Source organism: Zosterops lateralis (genome assembly GCF_965231275.1).
Source record: "Zosterops lateralis genome assembly, chromosome: 6".
Lineage (NCBI taxonomy): Eukaryota > Metazoa > Chordata > Aves > Passeriformes > Zosteropidae > Zosterops > Zosterops lateralis.
Genome location: NC_139761.1, coordinates 33,833,270 through 33,859,277, shown reverse-complemented (window position 1 = coordinate 33,859,277; position 26,008 = coordinate 33,833,270). Strand labels below are relative to the sequence as shown.

Below are 26,008 nucleotides of genomic sequence, written 5' to 3'. Positions count from 1 at the left end.
CAACAGGACATGTACAGAGAGTTCTGCACAGAGAACTGCCAAAAACAGGGTGCCAACCCAATGGGCAAGTCTTAATCAAATTGGATTTTTGTACAGGTTGAAAGGAATCTTTATTGCAGACTCATGCACATACAAGATACCCTCATTCCCAGCACTTACAGAAGCACCGGTAGTTGGAAACTAAACCAGAATTAGTTGTCTTATTGCCTTGGTGCCTTCCTTCCTGCTTACCACTGTGTGTCTCCATGGCTGAACAATGTTCATTGTTCTCTCTTGTGTTTCTCTCGTAGTTGGAAGGATGGCCTTGGTTTCTGTGCTTTAATTCATAGACACCGTCCAGAGCTCATCGACTACGGGAAGCTACGAAAGGTACCAATCCATCTAACAGGCCAGATGCTTGGCACCTTAGAAGTAAAGAGGGAAAACAATTAGCTTGATAAACATAATTGGAGAACTTCAGCACAAGCTAGCAGTTGCAGGACTGGAGGGGGAAGGAAGGAGGGATGAATCAGTACATTCAGTCTTGTTAGTGAAGCGTGAACTTAATGAGCTTCCTGCTTGACTTTCCCTGCTTTCAGACTGCCTTGTATGAGACACACGTGCCCCAATCCCAGATGATGAGCAAAAGCTGGCAAACTCAGTAAGACTAAATGTGGGAATAGTTCTGTGTTAATGTCACAGACTAGTGAGTCAAATCAGGCTTAACATTTCTGTGGAGAGTTGGATAGAAACCAGTTATCTGGTGTTCAAAATGCAATAGCTCATTGAGAGGTTTGTGTGCCCCCTCTGGACACTTGTCACATGCTTGCAGCTTAGCACTTAGTCATCTGCAGTGCTTCTGGGCTTCTCCTAGCATGTAAGTATCAGGTGCCAAAAAAGCATTTGTCAGAAAACTTTATTTTACTTAAATACTTGTTCTGGTGGCATGATACCAAGCTGCTCCAAAGTTTACTTTGTGTGTGGTTTGGAGACAAGGTTGCAGAATGGATGATGATGATAACTACTTAGTGGTTTATGCTGCTCCCAATGTCTTGACCCAGCAGTGCAATAGAGGGTCAAACTGGGCTCTTATCCTATTGGCATTCCTGCAGTCTGCTGAGATCTAGTTTCCAGTATCTGCACATGGCACCAAGAGCATCATTCATGTGTCATTGCTGGGGCTAAGACAAAAAGCTTGTCCATCAGGTCTCCTGTACTGGATGCTTTAAGTGCATGCACACTCGATGTTACCTAGGGAAAAAAACATAAAGCCCATCACTCACAGACCTGGGCTCTTGGATCACCATGCAAATGGACAAAATGTAAATAACCTAATCAAATTAGCTGCATCCCAGAGGTAATGAACTGTATAATGCCTGATCTGTTTTTCAATAACTTTTTAGATCTTTACTGCCTTCCAGAGCAGTCAGTTTTTCTAATCAGTTTTAGTGTCTGGAGTTAGCACATAATGAATAAACAGTGGGGGGAGACTGTACCTGTTTACATAAACAGCAGCAAGAAGAAAAGGAATTATTAGAGTAACATTTTCCATGCCTAATCTTGGGAAAATAATGCAGCTAAGCAATGTGTGCCTGACAAACCCAGGCAGGTAAATGCTACAGTGCACTCTGTTATCAACAAGGCCCTAAGCCGAACACAAGTGAAAACAGAGTGAGTTATTTGTTGATATTGACTGCAGGCTTTTTAGGGTGAAAAATAGGATGATTGATTCAATGTACATGACCAGGGATTTTTTCTATTTGGAGTAAGGTTAACCAGCATCTTCAGATCTCTGCTTGCTTTTGATCCCATCCTTCATCTAGTTCCCTCTGTCCTCCTTAAGCCTTCTCACACTTGTATCATTTTTATTTTATTTTGTTCTGCCTCAGTTACTCTAAAGAGATGAGATTAAATGTATGTTAGAGAACTCTACAACAGCCGAAATCTTGAGCAAATAGCTGGGAGGAACTTAAAGCCTAGTCTTTAGCTCTGGCAGTTGATGTGCTGGAGGGAAGTTAACCTTTTTTATGCTAGATATTTGAAACCATTTGTGGAATGTATAAACACAGAGGAGTCTGCTAAGAAGCAGCCATTACAGTGGATAGTAGATTAGAGATCCACCTCAAGTTCTCTTCCAGCTCTAGGGAGCAATTAGTGGCATCTCAGTTGTGTGTGCCTTTGGCAATGCTATGTGTGTTTCTGTGTCTACACATAAACACAAATCTGTGAAATAAAGAGGTGAAATCAGTCCAAGCTGCCAAGAGTTCTGTACTGTACTTCTTGTTTGGGCAACATTCTTTTGCAGCTTGTGTTTTCTGCTCTTTCACAGAGGCTGTGTCTAGGCTACAGACCTGTGTTGGCTGTTGTGTATACTTGCAAAAGGTAGCCAGTGTAGTAGCTGCGTGTCTTCCTAAAATTAAGCAATTTCTTTTGTCAGCACTGTTTCATATTGAGTTTGTTCCTAGCTATTTTTCCTAGTCTAGCTGTATTAGTGGAATAAGCAGAGTTCTTCTCTGCATACAGGCACTGCCTAGCTAAAGTTATTTGTATAGTCCAGGCCTCAAAACAACAGGTACAAGTCCAGCTTGGTGTTGGTGATTCCCTGACACCCCACCTACTTGGTTAGATAGTTTCTATTTAGTGCAGATCTGTCTGCTATTATTCAGCTCACTGTAGATAAGGTCTCGGAATTCAGCTTGTGATCTGCAAGTGAGGGGTATGTAGAAGAGGGGGTTTACCTTCCTCCTTTTACCCTTGACTGTAGCTCAACTGGGAGCCACATCTAAGATACTTCCATCAAGTACAGTGATTGACTGCTGGCTCCAGCACCCCCTCATATACCACAATATGCATAGAACTGTGGTCTGTGTACTGCTGTGTTATATGCAGATATTTCTGAAAACATGAGTTTTGAATTTCTTTCCTAGTGTCTTCAATTCTGGCAGATATAGTAAGTGCTTACTCTCTCTCAATTTTCCTTCCCCTCCATCTCCTTTCCTGATTGCTAGTTGATTGGTGATGGTTTTTTATGTTACATTGCAATAATTGCCATGGCAACCTTGTGTGCTGCAAGGACTTGGAAATAGCTGGAGGAGGAGAGGAGTCCCTGCATGAATTAGGATTGTGGCAAAAGATGAAGAGCCATGTTAGTCTTTAGTCAGCAGAAGCAGAGAATGAGCCAGATTGGCATCTGTCTAGGGCAGGTTTGCTGTCTGCCACCACTAAAACAAAGTACCTCCTTCATGGTAAAGCTATAGATTTCCTTGTGGATAGCCTAGCTAGAGTCTGGCAAGTTACTGTTCCTTTTCATGCCTCTGCCATTGCTATGTTCATGTAACTGGAATTGCAGCCAAGACACCTCCACAGCCTCATCTGGGTCACTGCTCTTCTTTTCAGCTGTGATTCAGCTGTGGAAGGAATCAGGGGACAGATGACTTTTTTGTTTGATCTGCCTAAGTCTGAAGTGTGCTTGCAGCCATGGTCCTGCAATGCAAGTCCTGGAGCTGCCTGGCCAGTCTTTATTACATTGCCCCTTTTCATGGCCATCAACTGAAACAGGGGATTTAAAATAATGATTAGCTGGGGTACAGTGGGAATGGAACTGAATGTGGTGGACTTGGGAGGAATTTCATAGGGCTTGAGACCCTGTTGTAGTCTTGGAAAAGCCCCAGGGGAAACCCTGACTCATGCACAAAGAAGCACCATTTTTGGGATGAGCTGCTATGCTGTTCTTGAGGGGTGAAGTTTTTCCTACAGAGAGCAGTCTTGCTCAAGTGTAGCCCTCTGCTCATCTCCAAGCTACTCTTGGACTTAAGTAGCTTGCTTTCAGTAGTGCTATCTATAGTTTCAATCCCTAAGAAAACTGTGATCACACATCTTTCTTGCATTTGAAGTAGACATCTGCTAGCTTTATCTAGGTGAGTCTCCAGTTTCCATATGTTAAAACTTCCAGCCCTTCCTTTGGGGCTGCCCAAGCCCAGTAAGTTTTCCCATCAGGAAACCTCTCCCAGCTTTCAGCCAAAAATTTCTTTTTAACCTTTGGCAACAATGCTCCTGGTGTTGTTACTTGCAAACTGATAGGAAAGCTATCTGCAGTGGGAGATTTGCTCCTCCCTTTCCTCCAGGAGAGGTTGGCAGATCTTCGTGCAGCTTGTTCAGATGGGTCTGTGCTGAGGAACGGTTTGTGTTAATACTAAACACTGTCAGAGTGTTAACCATCATGATGGTCCCGGTCAGCATGGGGTGAAATTTGCTGCACAGTGGTGATATTTCTACAGAAAGAGAAAATGGGCACATAGGGGAAGAGTGGCAAGGGAGCTGCCACTTGGCATTTCTGGATGCTCCCGCACTTGAGCGAAAGAAAATCTGTTATTTTTTTCTTCCTAAATAGAGCTAGGCTGTGTCTACACTCAGTGAACAAAGTAGGTTATATGCCAGCTAGTCTCACCTCCTCAGATAAGAAGTTTGGTTACGCTATGGGTTCCTAGAGGTTTCTCCGTATCAGGCACAGAAGACAAGGAGGTTGAAATTGAAGTGGTTCCTCTAATTCCATGGCATAAGATGGTTCCTTGTAGCTGGAGAATAGTAAAAATCCACTGCCTGCTCAACTCTGAAGAGGTGGATGTAGATATATCTGATGTAGTCACCGCTGAAAGTGTATTATATAGGGATTTGACGCTGTCATACTGTATGCAACAGCTGCTGGTTTCAGCACAGCATGCCTGTGCAACATTGCCATGCTTAATATTGACTTGTTCCACTGGATTTAATACAGATCACTGTGTGTTTTATTGGCCTTTGTGTGTGATTTACTTTGATAGGTGAAATGTTGCTGTCTGATAGAGACATTGACCCAAAGGAATATGTTGCTGATATTGGATGCCAGCCTGATACATGCTTGGCTCCTAGGGAAATGCTGCAGGAAACTGCTTTTCAGAGCAGCTCAGTTTCCTAGTTCATGAAGGCTGTAATCTGAGGGCTACATAATGAATAGTGCCATAAAGGAAGTTTTATTCATGCCCATACCCTGTCTGCCCAAGCCTGCCTAGCTTCATCTTTCCTGCTGGGTGGGTTCAAAGGAAACTGCCTGTTGATTAGAGTTCAGGCGCTGCTTAATCTTCACAGTCAGTGCAATAAGCAAAGGCACATGATTCAATAGAAAATAAACAGAACATGGATGCTGCTCTAGAAAGAAAGTGAAATAATTTTACTACCTGTTTCCTGGTTTTTATGTGGGTGTCAACGTGAGTGGCACAAATGACAATATGGAGTGTACGATTCCATCTTCCCTCCCTCCCAAAAGACACCAAACAAGATGGCTAAACGCTTGCAGTTTCTGCACAATCTTTCATCCAGTAGAAGCTACATGTCTCAGCAGTAGAAAGTGATAATGCAAATATCATTTGTCACCCGTGAAGTAGATTGATCCTTCAGAATAATCAAATATCATGGAATATAGGAACAAGCTGGTATGAGAGTCTTATGCAGGTTGGCAAGTGTCTTGTTGCCAATTATTATGTTTGCATGCTGGACACAATTTTCAGAGAGTCTTTCATTTTTAATAACATTTTTATTTCATGTTTGCTTGTGTGGCTCTCTAAAATCTACAGAAAGTTTATACAGAGAGGAATAGAAATGTACTAAGGAAATTACAAGATGTGTGCAGAAGGAAAAGCCATACTCAAGGCAAAATTGGTACTTTTATATGTATTTATTTTGTAGAGATTTGTTGAAACATTTCTCTTACTCCCACTCAACTGGTGTTCAACAAACTGTACGCTAGCTAAGGACAGCACACATTGCAGATGTTACTATTTCAGTGTTGCTTAGATGTTCTAACAGATACACAGCTCTGCAGTTCTTTAAAATCGAAGTTGCAAACCTATTATAAGCGTGAGATGTAAATGTGAGATGTGGTCTCATCATTTACTATCAATATGATATGGAGCTAATTTTACTTATAACTGGGTTCAAGACAAAATTATTCTGGTTTTTTTTGCAAGTGCGTAGACTATATGTTAACTATCATACCAAGAGTCCCCAGGCTCTTCTTTCAAAAGGAAGCTAATTATTTCATCCTGCTGCATGAAGTGTCACACAATTTTGTCTGGCAAGCACAGTTACCTGAACCAAACCAAGCTCTTTCTGAGAGAAATGCTGTATACCTTGTTAAAAGTTAATGCTAATGCTCTTCCTCTCTCTTTCCCAGGATGATCCTCTCACTAATCTAAACACAGCTTTTGATGTGGCTGAGAAATATCTAGATATTCCGAAGATGCTGGATGCAGAAGGTAAAGTAGAAGCCAACACCTTTTAACTTGCTTTCTCTCTAGAAATGTTCCACTTCTTCTAGGTGGACTTCTTTTGTACAAGATTTCTGTAGTCTCTGAATGTTCCCTGCATGACTGTGCAGTAAATGTACAGAGGAAAAGTTAAAATGGAATAATGAGTCACGTGTTCTGCTTCCCTCTTCCTCCTCTGTCCTTCAGTGTTTTGAGTCTAGTGTGGAGATCTTAACTTGGGGTTGACACACAAGGCAGAGATAAGTAACACCTATCATCTGCTGACAGAAGTGTTCCCTTTTAATTATCAGGCCAAATACTGAGTTAGTGTATGGTGTAGGACTGTGTTCATTTTGCTCCAGGATTTTTTTGCTGTGGTCTTTCTGATGTTGCTGGTGTTCTTCCTTTTGAGGGCGTGATATTATTATTACTATTATTATTATTATAAACTACTTTTTCTTGACTACTCAGAAGTGTTTGGCATGAAGATCCTTCACTGATTGGGTCTGGAGACCAAGGCAGGGTTATGCGTTGTTCAGAGATGCTTTTGCTGCTGATTATGACTGCATCCCTGAGGCCACTGGGACAGCAAGGATTACTTTTCAGAGCCTTGTCAGGACCAGCTTGGCAATAGATTTTGATGACTGTAACTCTGGAGTACAAACAACAGCCTGAAAGAGTTCACTGGTTGTTGGCTGCTTGCCTAAAGCCAGCTGGTTTCAGTGGTAGAAGCTGTATTTCTGACTTGGGTTAGACAGGAGAAGCAGTTAAAGATTTTTGTTAAATAAAGGAGTGAAAGGAGCAAAAAGGAAAGGTGAGAATAGGACAGCCAAACACAGCGAACCTTTATTTCAGTAACTAGGATGTTCATGTTCCTAGGTAGTATTTCTCATCCTCAGAGATGACTTTTGCTTTCATCATGCTGAGGTTAAAAAAATAATCATGAGGTTTCCAGAACAGATTCAAATGTTTCCTGCCATTCTGTAGGAAATACAGACACCTCCTAAACAAGTGGATCTAGCTTCAGATCTCAGCAAAAGTAGCAGTGATGAAGAGGGCTCCTGGCAGGAGTTCTCACTGCTCTTTACTGATCTCTCTCCTCCCTCATGGAGTCAAGCTAATGTGCATTCCTCCATGTCATTAATTCTGATCTCTGGAGGTGTTGAGTTTCCCCTGAAACTAATGAAAGGGCCTCTTGAAATTCAAGCCATCATTGTGTTGAAATAGAGGAGGGAGGCATGGAAAAGAAGGGAGAAAGTCTGTCGAGAAGAACAGAGCTGCATGGAGGAAATACAGTATAATATATCTATAAAAGTCATGTCAGCCTGATTCCAATTTGGGTTGATTCAATCCACCAGTCACAGTAATGTTCTCAGGACAGGGAAGTGCTGTGACACAAGACATGCTGACAACATGGCTGCCTTAGCCTGGCCAAACTCTGGAGGAAATTTGATGATGAGGGAGGGGAACCAGAAGGGTGATCCTGGGTTCTGAGGTACACACATCTTCTGGGGAATGCTGGGAAGCCCTGTGGAATCGCTATGACACACACACACTGCAGCAGGCCTCCTGGACAGTTGTGGTTCTGCCCCTCCTCTGCTTTCCTCCCATCCGTTGATTGTGCTCTTAACGTGAGGTTTTTTTTGACAGACATTGTTGGAACTGCCCGTCCTGACGAGAAAGCCATCATGACCTATGTTTCTAGCTTCTACCACGCCTTCTCAGGAGCCCAGAAGGTATCGCAGGATCCCAAGCTCCCTCCACAGAGCACACCTGGTGCCGTTGCTAATGTCCAAACCTTTTTTTCTTTCTCTCTCTCCTCTCTAGCTACGGGCATCTTTATTATTATGTTCTTGGTAGAGTTGGCTGTTGGTTCAAAGTGGTGCCCCAGATAAAATACGTGGGGCAAGGGAGCCAGGAATTCCGTTTCCCTATAGTCAGCAGTACTTCCAGTGGCACTTAGGTATGCCACACTTTGGCACATATGCAAATTTAAGGGCATGGGGGGCTCTGCCTTCTCCATTTGCCTTATGAACTGCTGCCCTGATGGCCAAGAATCTGTACTTCTTGATCCTGGTAAATCTGAGCTGGGATGCTTGGTCTTACAAAAAGCAAAGGCAACCACATAGATTCTCTGCGCAGCAGGAAACTGCACCTCCCCCCAAGGGAAATAATACAGATACCTATTCACTTTTTTTTTTTGGCCTTTTCCAAAGATGGAGAAACAGAGCTGACCAAGGTTTTATGAAGGGTTTAATGAATGGCCAAAGTTTTATCTTTTGCCTTATGTATGCTCCAGGTTCCAGTACCCTGCTTTAAGATCTGAACCTGCTGCTTTCTTAAGTTGTGCCACAAATTCAGTCCCAGTTCACCCGGGGCTTACAAAGCATGTCTAACAAATACATCCATGGTGGTTTTGCAAACAGAGCATTGCTTATCATGACAGAGATGCCTGTTTTTGTTCATTTGTTTCCTTTTTTCCCCCTCTCTTTTCTCATCCATGTTGGAAATCAGGCAGTTAAGTCCTTGCTACTTCTGGCTTAGCCCTTTTCCTGTTGGTGATGGAGTCACTTAAGGAAAACATTTTGCAGGTGAAACCTTGTACACATCTCTTGCCAAAACCAAGCAGCCTCCTGTACTTGAGTGCTTTAGGAACAGGCAGTGCGCGTTGCAGCAGAGTAGATGCTGTGTAGGAAGTGCACTGCGTGGGAAGGCTCTGATCTCCAGCTCCTCGCTGTACCAAGGGCCTCCAACACAGGCCTTCAGATCTCCAAACAACTCGTTTGCATCCTTGGGCCAGGCCCCCAGACCACAGCTGTGAAGGTGCAGAGGCCAGTTCCTCATCTCAGGATCCCCCTGGATTGGGGGGTAGGGAGGGGTGCCGCTTTGAGCCACAAGCCAACACTGCTAGCCACCTTCTGATCTGAATTCCCAGCTCTCCGCATGGAAATCTGTTTGGCCTGTCCTGCAATGCATGATGGGAAGTTTTCTCCCCCTCTCTCACGCCACCCATGATTGTTTTGTTTTATCCTATGTGCTGCTTCTTACTTTATCCTTTCAACCTCTTTTCCTTCTCTGCACAGATATTATAGGCACGCTAAGGCCGGATGAGAAGGCCATAATGACCTATGTCTCATGTTACTACCACGCCTTCTCAGGGGCACAGAAGGTGAGACTTTACTGCTAACAACCCCTCCCCTCACCCTGCCCTGCCCACCTCTCCTCTCCAGTGAGGAATGCCAGACCCCCATCCGCCCCAGGGCGTTGTCAGGGAAGCCCAGTGCATCCAGTGATGCATTTGGATATGCCATCTGTAATCTTACTGGAGAAGTGATGTAAATATCCTTTCGGACAGTATTGAGCTGCTCCTTCCCTCCAGTCTCACACAGCAGAGAAGAAAGCATTTGTTAAAGCTAGCATTGGAAGATGAATGGATGTCTGCTTTGACAGAGGCAGTACCCTTTCAGTAACTAGTGGGCATTGTCCTGGCCAGGCAGTGCACTTCCAGAAGTACCACAGTCAAATCCACCCACTCCAGGAAATCCCAGCCCGTCCCGCTTGGGCTGCCATCCTGCCTTCCACACTCAGCCTCCACCGGGTCAGTGGTGTTTTCCTAGGCTGAATCATCTGTGAGCTGGTTACATAGCACTTTTGTGCTCCAGCCGTGAAGTTCATTTCTACCAGGCCTTCAGCTTTCCCAAACTCACATGCTTTTCCATTCCTTGTTTCTTCTTTGTACTTCTCCTCTGTTTACCAAACCACTTATATGTTTTATTTATCTTTCCTCTGCCTTGCCCATTTCCATAGCTTCAGGCCTTCCTTCTTCCTGCTTCCTCTTTACTCCAGTGTCTCTTTGCCTGACATCAAGATGTTTGGAACTAAGTAGTTGCAGATCGCCTTTGGACAAGCAATTTCCCAGCAGTCCTTTGAATAAGGGAAAAAGGTAGATTCTTTTCACCCATGTCATAACCTGCCTGGGCTGCAGCCCTTCCACAAGATTATTGCTAATTTTAAATAGGAGGCTTTAGAACAGTAAAATCCAAAATCCAAGACTACGTTCTTCGTGTTACAGACATGCTTTTTCTATTTGAGACACAGTCCTTGTGTTGCCCAGCTTGAGGGCTCATCTGACTCCAGGAAGATTCCATCTCTTTTGTGCAAAGCCATGCCGATGGTCCCAACATTGATTCAGTTTCCATGCTGATGCTTGCTTTCAGAGGGCAAATGCAAGCAGTAGTTTCCAGGGAGCAGCTCTTTAGTTCAAGCTTTTTGTTCTCTGCCCAGTTTCGTATAAATTACGTGATACTGTCTTGTTTCCAAGAAACTGGGAATGTGTCCCATGGCAGTGCAGTAGACTTGCCCATTTGGCATAATTTGTGTAGTCATGACTTTCCTGCTAGGATCCTGTGGTTTCTCGTTCAAAACACTCAAGACCAGGCTGCAACCTCCAGCCAGCTGATACTTGCCCAGGAAGACTGTAGTTTCAGAAATCGTGCCAGCCTCATGATAAGGCCTGCTGTTTGCCAGGTACGCCTGAGGGACTGCTCCATGCAGTCTGCTTAACCTGAGGAATTCCAGATGAGGAAACATCAAATCATAATTTGAGGAGGGTTGTAGCCTACTGCAGAAACAGCCGTGACACTCGCCAATCTTCCTTTTGTCTTTGCACCCATTCCATGATTTGCAAACCTGCTCAGCAGGTTCCATGCTCAGATCAGCAATTTAGGTGGATGCTCAGTCTCCTGGGATAACTGAAAACAGTCTTCTGCTTGCCTCAGGACCTGAACCAAGTAGCTACGGCAAAAACTAAAGATGAAGTTTCTCAGTTATTAAAATTTCAATCCCATGTAGTCCAGCTGGCTTACAGGGAAAATTTAATATGTTATTAATGTTTTAGCAGTCCTGATGGGCCAGCAACTCAACTGTGCCCTGGCAGGAGGGACACAGCTCCTTTTTGGAGCTGCCCTAGTCATATATTAGCCAGCTGCTAAGTGACACAGATTCAAACCGCAGGCAAATGCAAAGTGATTGTTGAGTACAAACCCCTGCCTAGATGTTACTGTGTTGCCACCTCATGCAGGGTTAGGTGACTTACTGTGATATCACTCAATTTTTCATCCAGATTTTTCATTACTGCCACCAGGCCTGAAGGGAGAGTCCCATGAGCCGCTTTCTGCTTCTTTCATTCTCTTATCCTGAGCCTTTGAAGGTACAGGGTCCCCAGCCTGACATGTGTATGTAGATGGCTGCTTTTTCTCTATGCCATTATATATATATATATATTTGTAGGTATACTTGCTTTGGTTGGTTTGCTTGTTTTCTAACTGCTTCTGACTTTCACACTAAATGCATGCAACTACTGGTTGGCTTAATATTTTGTAAGCTTGTGGCAATTTCTAACTGATGTTTTACTGTTTTATTAAGAGATTGTGTTTGGTGTATGGTATTTTGGAGTGGTCCTCTGAGGCCAGAGGACAGCAGCAGGCAGGCATCTTCCCCTGAGGCTAGAGGACAGCAACAGGCAGGCATCCCTACATAGTGCACTGTGGGAATGCCTTCCTTCGTGATCCTCCTCAGCAGAAACACTTGGATCCATGAACTAGAGAGACTGCAAACTCTACTTCTATCCTAAGCTGTTCAAGTTATGGTTGAGAAGTACAGAAAAGACAAAAGGCAGATAAATTGCTGCCATTCAGTTTTTCATTTTGATTCCACCAAACAGCATGTGTGTAGACACAGCAGCATGGTATCATGCAGAGTGTCCTGGGCTTGCCTTCCCCAAGACTCTGAGTGCAAGTACTACAATGTGTCAGCACGATGCTGCACTGAAGCTGATGGGCTCACAGAGGTTCTCTGAGAATACAGGTATGCAGCTTCCAGACCCCAGGATTCTGCATCTTCTCAGTGCTGCCCTGTGCTTTTGGGTATCTTGGCTTTTTGGAGTCATCATGAACATCCTAAATGGATCATTGCCTTTAGCAGTGTGGGGAAGCCAAAACAGCTTTTTCCACTGAACTAACGAAGGTGTAGGGGGAGCTGCCTTGGCCTCATGTAAACATCTTGGTGTGCCACTCTTCATTTACCTAAAAGTGTTTCATTTTAGGTTTGAGGTTGCCATCACCATGGATCAGCTCATTAGCAGTAGTGGATGGGGGGGGACGGTATTTGTGAAGGCTGCCTGAAAGCTCTGGCATCCTTTTGTCCTACCCTGCTCAGAGCACAGTGTAATATGTTGCTCGTGACATTAATGGTCATTGTGGCCACAGAGCCTTTTCTGTGGCTGCAGCGACAACACACTATTGCATAGAGCAGTAGCAGTTCCAAGGCAAGAACCATTGGGAGGCAAGTACTGGTGGGGGAAAGAAAGCCTCTGTACTCCTGCCATTAGGATAATACAAATAATGTCGTAACTGCTGACATTCTTTGGGTCTTTTTGTTTGGACAGTTGTTCAACACCCATATATACACACATACACATTTAAACTTGGGCAGCTGGAGAAAGTCTATCACCAGATACATGTAAATATGCCTCAGTGGAATGGGGTCCTGCCTGCACAGCTGGCTGCTGCTGCAGTGAGCTCATGGGGTGTAAAAATAAGAAACTTAAATGAACACCTCTCCTGGAGTGATTGAGATAAACATTAGGTAGCGCCAGTTCCCTGCAGTCACTAGGCTGCGTGGTAAGGCTCTAGCAATGCCTTTTTGACATTCTGTTTGATCCTATGTCTATAGTTTTCTCTGTACATCAAAAAACACTTCATTAGAGCACAAACTTTAGTTAAAAATAGGCCAAAATACAAGCTTTCTTAAATGTAGCCATTGTTTGCACTTTTTGCAGATTTCTTTTTAAATGAAACTGCTCCTTTAACTGTACAGATCTCTCTGATGTGTTTTAAATTAGCTGATAATCTGTATATCTCATAGCTGGTCCACTTTAGTGAAGGGGCAGATGACTGAATAGATGTTTTAACAGCTTCATTTCATTCTACAAATGAATAAGATTGCTGTGTCCCCTGGGACCTTAGCAATCCATACATCACTGTACAGCCTATGACTTTATTGCTATTCTTGCTGCTTCACATCAGCTGCAAAAATTAGAGGTTTTTTCTCAAATGTCCTTGAAGATTGAATAAACAGATAATAAAAGGTCTTTTAAAAATAGAAAAAGGTTGAAACTTACCAGCTATAAACTCAGCAAAACCTATTTTGGCATCAGTCCTAAATGTAGTTTTGAGGCAGGACACAGTGTTCACGGTTGGTTTGTTGTAGTGTTGGCATGTACCCTCTCCATATTTGCACTTAGCCTCTGTAAGGAGGACTTCTCCCAAGGGGGCCTGTGGGTATCTCTAGCACCTTCCCCAGGCACCAGGGTGACAGCTGTACTGTGATAAGAAGGATCTGAGCAATCCCCTGATGCATCACAGGGGCATATCCTGAGGCTTTGTGGCATGGCACACACCATGGTAATGATAAAGGGAGCTGATAACTCACAGATACATTCTGTGCAAGGATCATTCTGTGCTTGTATGTCCCCCATGCCAAACACACGCATGGCACTCCAGACTGACTGCTTCTGAGTTCATAGCTGGGATTTTTCTGATCCTTACTTTCCAAATTCATGTTCTAACATGTTGAGCTCCCTGCAGAGAACCAGGTTTTGGTCTCGCAATGGAAAGAAAGAAAAAAAATTCCAAACTTAAACAGTAACAGTAGGTTTTTTTTTTTTTTTGTTTTTTGTTTTTTTTGTTTTTTTTTTTTTGTGAGACTTGTTTTGGAACAGTAAGCAGAAAGGTTACCCAGAAAAGTGGGGGTAAAAGAAATCCTCTTCTCAGCTGAATTGTGAGACTCTAAATACATGGTATGTATGCTCCACCAAGGAGATGGCCCTGTAATCAGTGCCAGAAATACAGGAAAAACTGGAAGACAGTTCTGCTGGGGAGAATTCAAGATTAAGAGAAGTATCTACCATTTAATCTGCCAAACAAAATTAGGAATTTTCCCATAAGTCCAGTCTGTGTGTTAACTCTGTTTGGGTAGTTCTTTCCTGGGGTAAAAGCATAGAGACAGTCTCATCAGCCTGACATCACTCTTACTGCTGTTCCAGCTCAGAATGCTGATATGGGGAGTGGAGATGGCAGCAGAAACTCCCTGTCTTTGTGAAGGGGTAGCCAGGGTCCCTCTGGTAGGAAGCAAACAACAAGGCCCTCTTACAGAAGCAGCTCCAGAAAAAGCATAGAAACATTGGTTGTCCCACAACATATAGGGTAGAGTCAATACAGCTGAGAATCTATGAAGAAGGGAAAAAAACCAAGTCATTATAGAAGGCCAGATGGAAAGCAGAGAGGTCAGGACAGACATCTCAAAGCGCAGACAGGTTGCTAGAGCTAAGGGTAGGACATTTTACCTGCAGGTAGGTAGCAGGAAGCTAAGCTGCAAGTTTTGGTTTGGGTTTGTTTTTTGGGTTTTTTTGTTTGTTTGTTTTTGGTTTGGTTTGGGTTTTTTTGTTGGTTTGGTTTGTTTTTTTCATATATTTTCCCTTCTTCCATTTTTCTTCTCTTTGTCAGGCGGAGACAGCAGCAAATCGTATCTGCAAGGTGCTGGCAGTCAACCAAGAAAATGAACAGCTCATGGAAGACTACGAAAAACTGGCCAGTGATGTAGGTGTTTGTTTCTGAGTGGTGGTATGCAGAAAAGAATTGCATTTAATGCTGATAAGTAATCTTGGGGAATGCTATTGGCCCACTGATATTTTCTCTGGAAAACTATTTTTTCCTCTTCAAATTAAAGACCAAAGTTACCTTAAAGACAAGAACAATCTACCTTAGAACAGAAAGCTTCCAGAGAGAGACTTTGAATTTCTCAATTTATTAGAAGCCAACCCAGAAATGCTAAAATCAAAGGAAAAATCAAGTTGGGTAAACTTGAATTCATCAGGGCTGTACAAGTTCATGACATCTTCTATACAGCTTGTATGCTAATCTACTGTAGAAGTCAGGAGTTGGATCAGAGAATAAAAGAGATATTTGAGGAAAGAAATATGCATTTGCTGATAATGGAAAGAATCTTTGTCAGATACAAGCTGGAGGCTGTTTTTGTTAACTGAGAGGCTGACTGACAACAGGGAAACTGCAAGAGACCAGATGTGGACTGGAGTATGTTCGTGGTAGTTAAGTAGGGAGGAGAAGATGAACAGCAGAAGGGCAAACAAAACTCATAAGCCTGGTTTCAGCCTGATCTGAAAAGCATAGGGCACTACTCCACTCACAGTGTAGACTGCCTATTGCATTTAGCATTTTGTCAGCTCTCCAATTAGGTTTGTTATGGAGGTATATTCAAAGAGCAACAGTGACTTTGAGGAAGCTAGAGTGGGAAAAGTGTAAGGCTGAACTGAAGGCAAGAACTTGATTTCTCCTGTCATGTTTTTCTGGAGATAATGACTTAGAGCATCCTTTAGTTATGCAACAGTCTAGCAAAATTCTTAAGGCTTTAACATAATCTGAGGATATAGTTTTGGTCCTGCTTGTGCAAAACCTGTGCCTTAAGCATGTTGGATTGGCATTGCTGCAACAAGCAGTACTACTTAGTGTAGTAAGGAATGTGTTGCTCATTAAAAAAAAAAAAAAAAAAAGTACTTCCAATAAAGCTGGCAAACTTCTCTTTACAAGCCCTGCTGGTGGCAGAATCTTTCTGACAGCAAGCATAAAAGTAAATGGTCCATTATTATCAGAGCAACACCTGCAGTTTCAGCACAATTTTCAATTCAAGGCTTTCTGTCATTGCTCCTTCTAGCTGCTGGAGTGGATTCGTCGCACCATCCCCTGGCTGGAGAACCGGGCCCCAGAGAACACCATGCAGGCCATGCAGCAGAAACTGGAGGATTTCCGGGACTACCGCCGCCTGCACAAGCCCCCCAAGGTCCAAGAAAAGTGCCAACTTGAGATCAATTTCAACACCTTGCAGACCAAGCTGCGGCTCAGCAATAGGCCAGCCTTCATGCCCTCTGAAGGGAAAATGGTCTCGGTGAGTGGGGTGACTGCTTCTATATACCCCAAAGATACCTGAAAAATGAGACCCCTTTTCCCGCATGCATGGGCAGAGAATTCCCACCTTCATAGTGAGATAGTCTGTGGGAGGAGCCCTGCAAAATATAAATCAGGGAGGCCACGATAGGAGAGGATCAAATGATCATTGCTTCCCTGTGTCTAAATCAGACTCTGAGGCTCTTCACAAGTTGCCTGTCTTTATGAGGAGATGTCTCAGTGGCTTTCATTCTTCCTGATTCAGAAAGAGTTGAGTTTTATTAAAGTTTCACATAGGGGAACTTTAAAACTCTAGAAGTGTTTGGAGAAGCTTTTTTCTGCAGACAGTTATATCCTGGCACTTTTAGTCCTGCTTGTGTTCAGTCTGACACTTTCTCTCTCTGACTTGTCTGCAGAACCCTGTGAGATGAAAAGCCCATGCTCACTCTCTCCAATCAGTTGGAGCCTCACTGAGACTAATGCTGGTGAACATCTTCCCTCCAGCTTCTAACTTGCCTTTCCATCTCACATTTCTGTCTCTAGGATATAAACAATGCCTGGGGTGGCCTAGAGCAGGCTGAGAAGGGCTACGAGGAGTGGTTATTGAATGAGATCCGGAGGCTAGAGAGGCTGGATCACCTGGCAGAGAAGTTCCGGCAGAAGGCATCCATTCATGAGTCCTGGACAGATGGTAATGCCAACCTACATGCTTTCTATTGCCTGACACAGTGCTGCCTTATGTAGGGAGGAGGAGATGGATTGTGCATGGGTCCTTCCATGAGAGTTTCCTCTTGAGAAGGCTAGATTTATTTCTTATTTTATAAAAAGACAGTGTATGGAAACCAGCTTGATTTCTGTTCTGCATCATGCAGTCAACTTCTGCGTTTCCTAACTGTGGCAAAGTGAGAACTTTGGCTAGAAGAGAGCAGTCACAGACAGAGGGGAAAAGTTCCTCTGCAGTAAATGCTACCTACTATTGGCTTTTACAGGATCAGCATAACCCACTTTTCACATACTGAGACGAGTCCAGTATAAACTGTGACAGTGCTTGCTTAAGCTACATTATGTGCCCTTCTGTGTTGTTAATGGCAAATTTACACTTTGTGGTTTGAAAGCGAGCATTGTGCTTCTCTAGGCCAGCAGGCACGGGGACAAGCCTCGGGCAGGGCACCTGGAGTGAGGCCGATGCCCTTTCGAGGGCCCTCGAGGCTGTCTGGGTGGTGAGAGCTGGCTTTGGCCACCCTGGCTCCTGTCCTTCATTCTTCTGTCCTTTGGCTCCCTCCCCAGGTAAGGAAGCAATGCTGCAGCAGAAGGATTACGAAACTGCAACCCTCTCGGAGATCAAGGCCCTGCTGAAGAAACACGAGGCCTTTGAGAGTGACCTGGCTGCCCACCAGGACCGCGTGGAACAGATTGCTGCTATTGCACAAGAGCTCAAGTACGGCACCCCAGAGCACGTCCCATCCTTGGGGCCAGGGAGGCTTAGTGAGCTTTGCCCTCTGGAGAGCAAAAAATCGATCCCCATGCAAAAATGCTGGGAATTCCCAGTGTTTCCAAACAGTATCTAGGATACAGCTATCCAGTATCCGGACACACCAGAAAAGCAGGCCAGAAAATGGATGAGCCGTGGGTGCTGTTGAGGAGGAGGAGGCAGAATTATATTCCTAAGCCAAGTTTCCATCCTCTTCTAGTTCATTATGCTGCCATGAACCCTTTCCTAAAGAGTCTGACCTGCTGCTGGCATATGCTGTATTTCAGAGGTGTAACACTGTCATACTTTTCCAGGAACAGAAGGAAAGAGGAGAGGGTAGGAGGGTCTCAGTTTGCTCTCTTTTATTAAAAAAAAAAAAAGTCCTCCTTATTCCAGCAGGCAAAAAGCTGCTTGAGCCCATCATAGCCTCATTCTTTTCCCCAGGAGTACCTGCACTGTGTGCATTCTGTTCAGCACATGCTGCAGGGCATCTTCACAGCAGATCAGCTCTTTCCCTGTTTCCAGCTTGGAAACCTTCACCTCCGCTCCTTTTCCTGGTGTAATACAGGTTACCAGAGAAATGGGGGGCTTAACAGGATTGCTTGAGATAGCAGGCAGGCAAAGAGCTAGCAGCTGCAGCACAGGGAGGTTTTGAAACCTTGCATGTTTCTTGGCAAAAACCAGTCTGAACTACTTGTTTTGACTCTGTTTCCTATTTTAAAAAGATTTATTTATCACACTGGCCTATCTGAGGTTAATGTCTGGGCCAAGATCAGTCCTCTTGGGCTGAAGAGCTGTTTTTCTCTAAAAAATTAGGATTTTATTGGATCAAGATCATTATCTTCTTTAACAACAGAGATTTGCAGAATTGTTCTCTTGTCCACTGGAGGATTGACCTTGGAACAGGAGGAGGGCTCAAGGCAATCCTCCATGTCAGTAAGATTAAAACTGAGTCTGTCTAGTCAGCAAGCATTACCTGACCTGCCACTTCTAAAGCACACACTACATTGTCAGCCAAAGCAGCTGCAGCTCTAAGAGCAACAGGGAAGACTGAGGCCTAAGCTGTGGGAGAGGGTATTTCTTTGAAAGTGTGAGAACAGCAGGCTCTGCTATTGTTAAAAAAGCCATCTTCCATTTCAGCAAAGAGGCCATGCCCTGAAAAACCATGGCAGAGCTCTTTTCTTCTCCAGAGACATGCAGAGGGTGTGGAGGAAGCCACTGCAGCTACCCATGGCAGGATTGTTTGGAGGTGTGACATGTTCCCCTCCTGAGCCATAGTGGTCCAGTGCAGGTGTGTTACAAGTCAGGCTTTCACAAGGAGTTCTTTCATCTGCAGTGCTGGCTCTCTACCAAAATAGATCAAGCAACTGATCTGGATTAAAAACCTAGCAAAGAAGTTATTTTTAGCCCAAATCAGTTTCCTGGCTAGTTTGCTGAAGGACTCCACCAACAGCTGAGCCCACACACCCCAGGAGGGCAGTACAATGGCATGAAGAAAGAAAGTTGCAGGAGGCAAGACTAACCTGCATAAATGCTTAAAGAATTGCCCATCAGATGGCTCAGGATCACTCAGTGATTTATTCCCAGTGGTTTATTTTGGGTTTTTCTTTCAAGGCTGACACTCTCCAGTTTGGCTGGTCTCCCTCTGCCTCTAGATTTCTCCCTCTTTGACCATATGCAGAACCATGAGCACAAAGCAATGCAAGGCTGCAAGCTGTAGTGTGTCCCTGTGCTCTCCCTAGTCATACTTTTACCAGCCTGTATTCCTTGAGTGTCAGCCTGTAGACATGTCAGCAAAGCACTTCTTGTCAGGCATATACGAGAGAAAACTACACGGCTATTCTGGGATTGTCCTAAATAAATTTACTGGGTTATGTAATTTAGCTATTCCTTGCCACCTGTACTATGCAATTCTTAGGACAATCTTAAGCAGTTTCTTAGTGTTCCTAATAAAATCTTTGGCTTCCATTCTAATGTATAAGACACAGTTTGTTAGACTGCTAATGTTCTTAAGCAGAATACAGGAGCAGATTGCTCTGATCATAATCTGCTTATTTCTAGTTTGAGCCAAAGTCTATACTCCCTTCCCCCTTTGGCAAGTTATTCCCATCAGGTAGCCAGCCTCAGTATTTGTTGAGGCCTTGTGCGGTCCTCTTCTGTGCTGTTTGATGTTTGATTCAGCATAACATAGTGTCTCCTAAACTAGATCCTGATATCATCCTGACGCAGCGACCATGATCACTTTGTCTGAATCTGTCTTCCAAGACTGATCAAGATTTCTAATAGGTTTCTGTTATTTCTGTAAAGGATCATTATTTGACTTCTTGTTATTTTTTCCCCCACCTTTATAGTGAGCTGGACTATTACGACTCTCCCAGTGTCAATGCCAGGTGCCAGAAGATCTGTGATCAGTGGGATAATCTGGGTGCTCTAACCCAGAAACGTAGAGAAGCCTTGGAGGTGAGATATGTTACAAGTTGGACATTCTGAATAGACTCATTCATGGGGGCCAAGCTGCAGTGGGCACAAGCAATATTAGCTCACTTGTGAATTCCTAGAACATCCTGGACTACTGTAAACAAGGGCTACATTTCAGTATACTTAGGGTTCTTTTCTTCTAGCCCAGTTATGGTGCCATTTGTTTGCTCAGGCTGTCAATTTATTTTTTCTTCTTTCATGTGTTTTGTAAACTCATTCTGCCTGAAATTCTGCCTCGTTTTGTTTTATTTCAAAGGACCTTGGATTTATTTTATTTTCCCTTAGAGGGAAAATATCTGTCCAGTGTGTAATCTCTTAACAGCAGAGAGATTTTTACTGACATGCCATCACGGGAGCACCAAGGAGGTCTGAAAGGAAGTAGCAGCTCTGACAACCCATGTATCTATGTGATTATTCTTCTCCAACCATCTCTCCTGATTTTCTTTTTTTTTTTTTTTTTTTTTTTTTGTGCATGCACAGAGGACAGAGAAACTACTGGAAACAATTGATCAGTTGTACCTGGAGTATGCCAAACGAGCTGCCCCTTTCAATAACTGGATGGAAGGGGCCATGGAGGATCTGCAGGACACATTCATCGTTCACACCATTGAGGAGATCCAGGTACAGAGCAGCCATTTGCACCAGTTAGCTGGGGACAGTGGGAAGTTTGGGATCTCCTGACTTGTATGAATTCAGAGTGGTATGAATTTATAGGTTATATTTTAGTGTTTCTGCTCTATTGAGTGAGCCTTATGAAGAGAAACAAAAATGAGCATATTTTTCCTTGATTTTCTCCAAAAACTTGGATCTGAATAGGTATAAAGCACGCATACATCATCCTAGCTGGACACAAAAACTGAAAACAGATTTTTCAGAGTAACTCCAGAGGCATATTAATGGAAGCCTGAAAATTGAGAGAACTTTTTAGGGTCATGTGGAATTTTTATTAACCCACATGAGCAAAGCTTAGTGCTGCTTACAGTGTCTGCAGGTCAGTTCTCACATGGAATGTCATGTCCAGGTCATCTGGTCCTATGTGATAGGATGTACCATGAGGACAGCTGAGCTACTAGCTGGTTTTTGGTGCTGAACACAAGAAAAATCAGAATTGTCCACTTTGGTGCTGAATTATCATTTGAAATCAAAGTTGTCTTGCCTTCTCTAGGACAACAAAGACAGTATCTCAGTTTTTCCCCTTTTGAAAGGGTGTTAGGAAAGTGCCTTGAGGTATATACAGGTAAGCTGGAGACCTTAGCAGCAATTACTCTTTCCTTTGATTGCAGTGGGGACTTCTATTTCACCTGCTTGTTGGGCTTGTGAAAAGAATCCAAGTCAGCTGTTTGCCAGAATGGCTGACAGGAGTGTGAGCATTGGTGAGGCAGCAAATGGGAAACCTACAGGAACACCCAGGGTGGTGGCGGAGCAGTGACGATTACTGAGCTGCTACTTGTTTCTTCCATCCTTCCCTCCTGAACAAAGGGGTTCATTAAGTCTTTCATAATGCAAAATAATCTAAACAGCACTTAAACATTTCCATTGTCTCCTTGCGACTGCTTGCAGTGTTTTTCCCAGCCCCCAGACTTGTATTACATCTCTATGGCCACTACAGCAGCTGCAAAGCAATGAGTCACCGTGTAAGGAAGGAATTTACAGAAAATAGTTAACAGTGTGTGTTGTGAGAGAGAGTAGTCAATCATGTGGTTTACTTTCATTCCTTCTTCTGTCCACACTGTTCCCTTGGTTATCCCTGCACACACCTCTGTTTTCCATGTGTTTTCCCGCCTCTTTCCCTGCATTCGCTTCCCTAGGCTTGATCCTCTAGGTTTCTGGGATGAAGTTCCTTAAAGGCCTGTAGAAGCAGTGGGAGATGAGCCAGAAGCAGCTGGCTTGTCAGCTGGCTACAAAATACCAGCAAGCATGCCCCAACCATCAGTCTTTGGAGCACGGCCCGGGCACCGCAGCAAGACGGGGAGCAGGAAGGGCCTGTTGTGGTCAGGGAGAAGGAGCTGGTTTTCAGCAGCAGGAGCATGTGATGCCTGTGGCAAGTTTGCAGTTGGCTGTAAGACCTTCACCTGGTTCTAACTGACTCTGAACAAATTGAATCTGACTCTTAGTACTCATCTGGAGTTACTTTGGGTATAGAAATAGTGCATACCTATACCAGAGAAGAAAACATAGCACATTTAAAATAGTGAGACTTTTTAAAAATAGTAATTCTAGTAGTCAGATCTTCTTCCCCAAAGAGGCTGACAAGCAGTCACTGAGCAGTGTTTCAGAAATAGTTCCCCCTAAATGATGAGCCATTATTATTCCACCTTTTTCTGGTATATGATCTCTGTCACTGTCAACATGGGACAGAAGGAGAGGGAAAACAAGACTTCACATCATTTAACTATTTAAAACATCCCATTTAGTGATACTGAGAGAACCTGTAAAGTGTATTAGAGTAGCCTGCATCGTGTCCTGGCAATGTGTTAGCTTTTGCAGTCATTTCAGGAATATGTTTGTTGAAGAAGCTATTTCATAAGTAATGTTCTCACACTCCCTTTGCTGCTGCCTTTCTTCTGCAGGGACTGACCACAGCTCATGAGCAGTTCAAAGCCACATTGCCAGATGCCGACAAGGAACGACAAGCCATCCTGGGAATCCACAATGAAGTGTCAAAGATTGTCCAGACATATCATGTCAACATGGCAGGAACGAATCCTTACACTACAATCACCCCACTAGAGATCAACGGCAAATGGGAACACGTGAGTTCTTTCCAGCCTTGCAGGGTAGTGGGGGACAATGTTACTGCTCAACCACTGTGGGCCCAGGAAATGGATTATTTACACTGCAGTTACCCTCTCACACTGCTGAGTTTAGTGGGGTTTTGTCATTTGGTTTTGGCTTAGTTGCCATGTACTTGGAAAGTGGAAGAGATCTTTGATATAAACGCCTAAGGCACATCAGACCTCCTTTTACATGCTAATTTTAAATGAAAATTGCTAAATTTGAAAGGTTTAAGGTTTATCTTCAGTTGACCTGCAGGTAAGTATTCTTTTTCATCATTCAGCCCTTCAGATATTCTGTCTCTGCGACCAAGTAGCTGTATTCCTTGTTTCGTTGCAGTATTCCTAAAAGAGCAGCTACTGTCCATACCCATTGTGCTTATGGTTCTTATTAACAAACAAAATCACCAATGTGAGATCTGAATAGAATCCTGCAACTCAGTTAACATGAGCCACCAAAAACCCAAATAATGAATGGAAGGGAAGCTGCTTCTGGTCTTCCATGGCCTGACATGAGTTTGTGTATCCTGTGGTAGATAGGATTCACATTCTGTGAGCTTGCCCACTGTGACTTAAACTATATGACTGTTTGTATTCAGTGCAAACACCCACTCCTCCCTCCCTTGTGGCAATTTCTGCATTTCCTGTACATGTGCCTTTGTGTGTCTAAACTGCACACTGAGTTACTCTTCATTGTAGGTGCGGCAGCTGGTTCCCAGAAGGGATCAAGCCCTGATGGAAGAACACGCTCGCCAGCAGCAAAATGAACGGCTTCGTAAACAGTTTGGTGCACAGGCCAATGTCATTGGACCCTGGATCCAGACCAAGATGGAGGTAGTGCCTTGCAAATTTTGAAACACTGTTTTCCTCTGTGATCTTCACTGATTCTCTTATTCATAATCTCTCTTGACCATTGTCACAGCCATTTGTTCTTCAAGTGAAAGCAAGAGAAACATCATAGAAAATATGAAGAATCCCAGGATTGATATTGATTACTGAAGTACTTATACTTCTCTTCCTCCATCTCTAGTACCAGAAAAAAAGCATTACTTAAGATGGGGAACACTGGTATTTTAAGATTTGTGCTTATATGCAACAAATTCAAAATCCTAGATCAGAGACAGTTTGTGTAATTGCTTGCCCAGCAATAGTCTTGATACACGTGACTAAATAAATATAATTAATATACCAAACATCTGCAGAGGAGACATTTTTAAGGGACATCTCTCTTTAGGTAAGCTTTGAGTTAAAGTCATTGCAGTTGATCAAACGTAGAAATACAAAGCTATTACTGATGGCAGGAGCTGGAAAGAAGACAGCAATTACAGAAATATGTGTTTTATGAGGAACTAACTTAGTGGCAGACAGTGTACACCAGAAAAAAGATCTGCCTTGATAGATTACTAGCTTATGGACTGCAGTTTCCTTTTCTTTTGTATCCTTGTATTAGACACATTATGTGATTCACCTCACTTGGAAAATGTTCAGGGCTGTGCTAAATTTTTTGCTGACGCTATCTATCTCAGCTCCTGTGAAGTAATTGCTCCATGAGATTTTTATTTTTTTTTGAATCATCATCCTGTGTGAGAGTGAAATTGCTGCAATAAATGTCAGGCATGTTGGGGCTTGTCCTTTCAGTGAAGTGTTAACTACTTTGGCTTTCCTAATGCAGGAGATTGGCCGCATTTCAATAGAGATGCATGGGACCCTGGAGGACCAGCTCAACCACTTGCGGCAGTACGAGAAAAGCATTGTGAATTACAAACCAAAGATCGACCAGCTGGAAGGAGACCACCAGCTGATCCAGGAAGCCCTTATCTTTGACAACAAGCACACCAACTACACCATGGAGGTAAATGTTTTGGCAGCAATTAGCCTCATCTGCTAGTGATGGCCAGTTAGCATCAGCGGCATACAGCTCTGGCAATGTGGTGTGGTTCTCAGGAAAATGGAGAGCTTGATAATATTGCCAAGCATGCAACAACATGTCACTGAATTTCATTTGTGCCTTATTGTACTTTATGCCAACCCATTCCAATGTACTTCCAAATATAGACAACAGAAACAACCTGAATGAGATTCCCACAATGTTGCTTGAAAAATTGAAAAGTCTCGTTTCTCTTGCCACTTGATCGTTTTTGGTGGGATTAAAGAGGCATGTGCTGATGATTTTGAGCTGTCTCTACCTGGCAGAATAAAAAAAATCCAAAAGTTAAGGTTTTTTTAAGTCAGAGATTAGTTTTCTGTTGATAATATGAGGTTTCATGAAGCAATCTGAGTTCAACGTTAGTCCAGCTGAACACAGGTTTTGAAACTTGTTTTTGTTTTCTAGCTAGCTTTCCGTTAAGCAGCAGCAGAGGCAGGGGAGCACCAGTGTCTTCCAAGCTCTGTGTTTTATGCAGTTTCTTGGTAAAGGAGAGTTTTCTGCTTAAATAAGACCTAGAAGCACTGGGTTCCTTCTCATTTACGTTAAAGGTCTCCAATATGTTGCTCTGACCAGGCAAAGGAATTTCGCAATAGGACCAAGTTTTTATTAAGAAAGAGAAAGATCAGAAACTGGCCTTTTCAGTATGGGTTTTTTCAGTTAAAATTCAGATTTTAAATACCTGCAGAGTAGAAAGAACCTTTTCTGAGAAAATGAACACCAGGGACTGCCTTTGCACATCAGAATCATTTAATTTGCAATAAGTAGCGCATCTGGTCCACTGGCCTCAGAAGCAGAAGAGCAACTTCTTAATTTCAATATTGTCCTGACCTCTTTCACCAGCATATCCGCGTGGGCTGGGAGCAGTTACTAACAACAATTGCTAGAACCATCAATGAAGTGGAAAACCAGATTCTGACCCGTGATGCCAAAGGAATCAGCCAGGAACAGATGAATGAGTTCCGGGCTTCTTTCAACCACTTTGACAGGGTAAGTCAGTGCTGACTTGCAGCTACAAGCTTCCATGTGGACTGCATGGTGCAATAAAAAACAAGCAGTCACTGTGGGATCATGGAAAATGT

The 26,008-nt window shown here is 43.5% G+C and overlaps 1 protein-coding gene across 3 annotated transcripts in view; it reads left to right on the top strand.

Annotated features, from left to right (window-relative positions):
- The window catches only part of ACTN1 (actinin alpha 1), an 85,757-nt gene that overhangs the window by 53,283 nt on the left and 6,466 nt on the right, over window positions 1-26,008 (top strand). For all 3 annotated transcript variants that reach the window (XM_083864065.1, XM_083864064.1, XM_083864066.1), the window contains exons 6-18: window positions 291-369; window positions 6,188-6,269; window positions 7,911-7,996; window positions 14,825-14,917; window positions 16,050-16,280; window positions 16,823-16,970; window positions 17,567-17,717; window positions 20,102-20,210; window positions 20,709-20,849; window positions 22,799-22,981; window positions 23,702-23,836; window positions 24,675-24,854; window positions 25,770-25,916. In XM_083864065.1, the coding sequence (XP_083720191.1) occupies window positions 291-369; window positions 6,188-6,269; window positions 7,911-7,996; window positions 14,825-14,917; window positions 16,050-16,280; window positions 16,823-16,970; window positions 17,567-17,717; window positions 20,102-20,210; window positions 20,709-20,849; window positions 22,799-22,981; window positions 23,702-23,836; window positions 24,675-24,854; window positions 25,770-25,916 (1,765 nt within the window). The remainder of the gene's footprint in view (window positions 1-290; window positions 370-6,187; window positions 6,270-7,910; window positions 7,997-14,824; window positions 14,918-16,049; window positions 16,281-16,822; window positions 16,971-17,566; window positions 17,718-20,101; window positions 20,211-20,708; window positions 20,850-22,798; window positions 22,982-23,701; window positions 23,837-24,674; window positions 24,855-25,769; window positions 25,917-26,008) is intronic.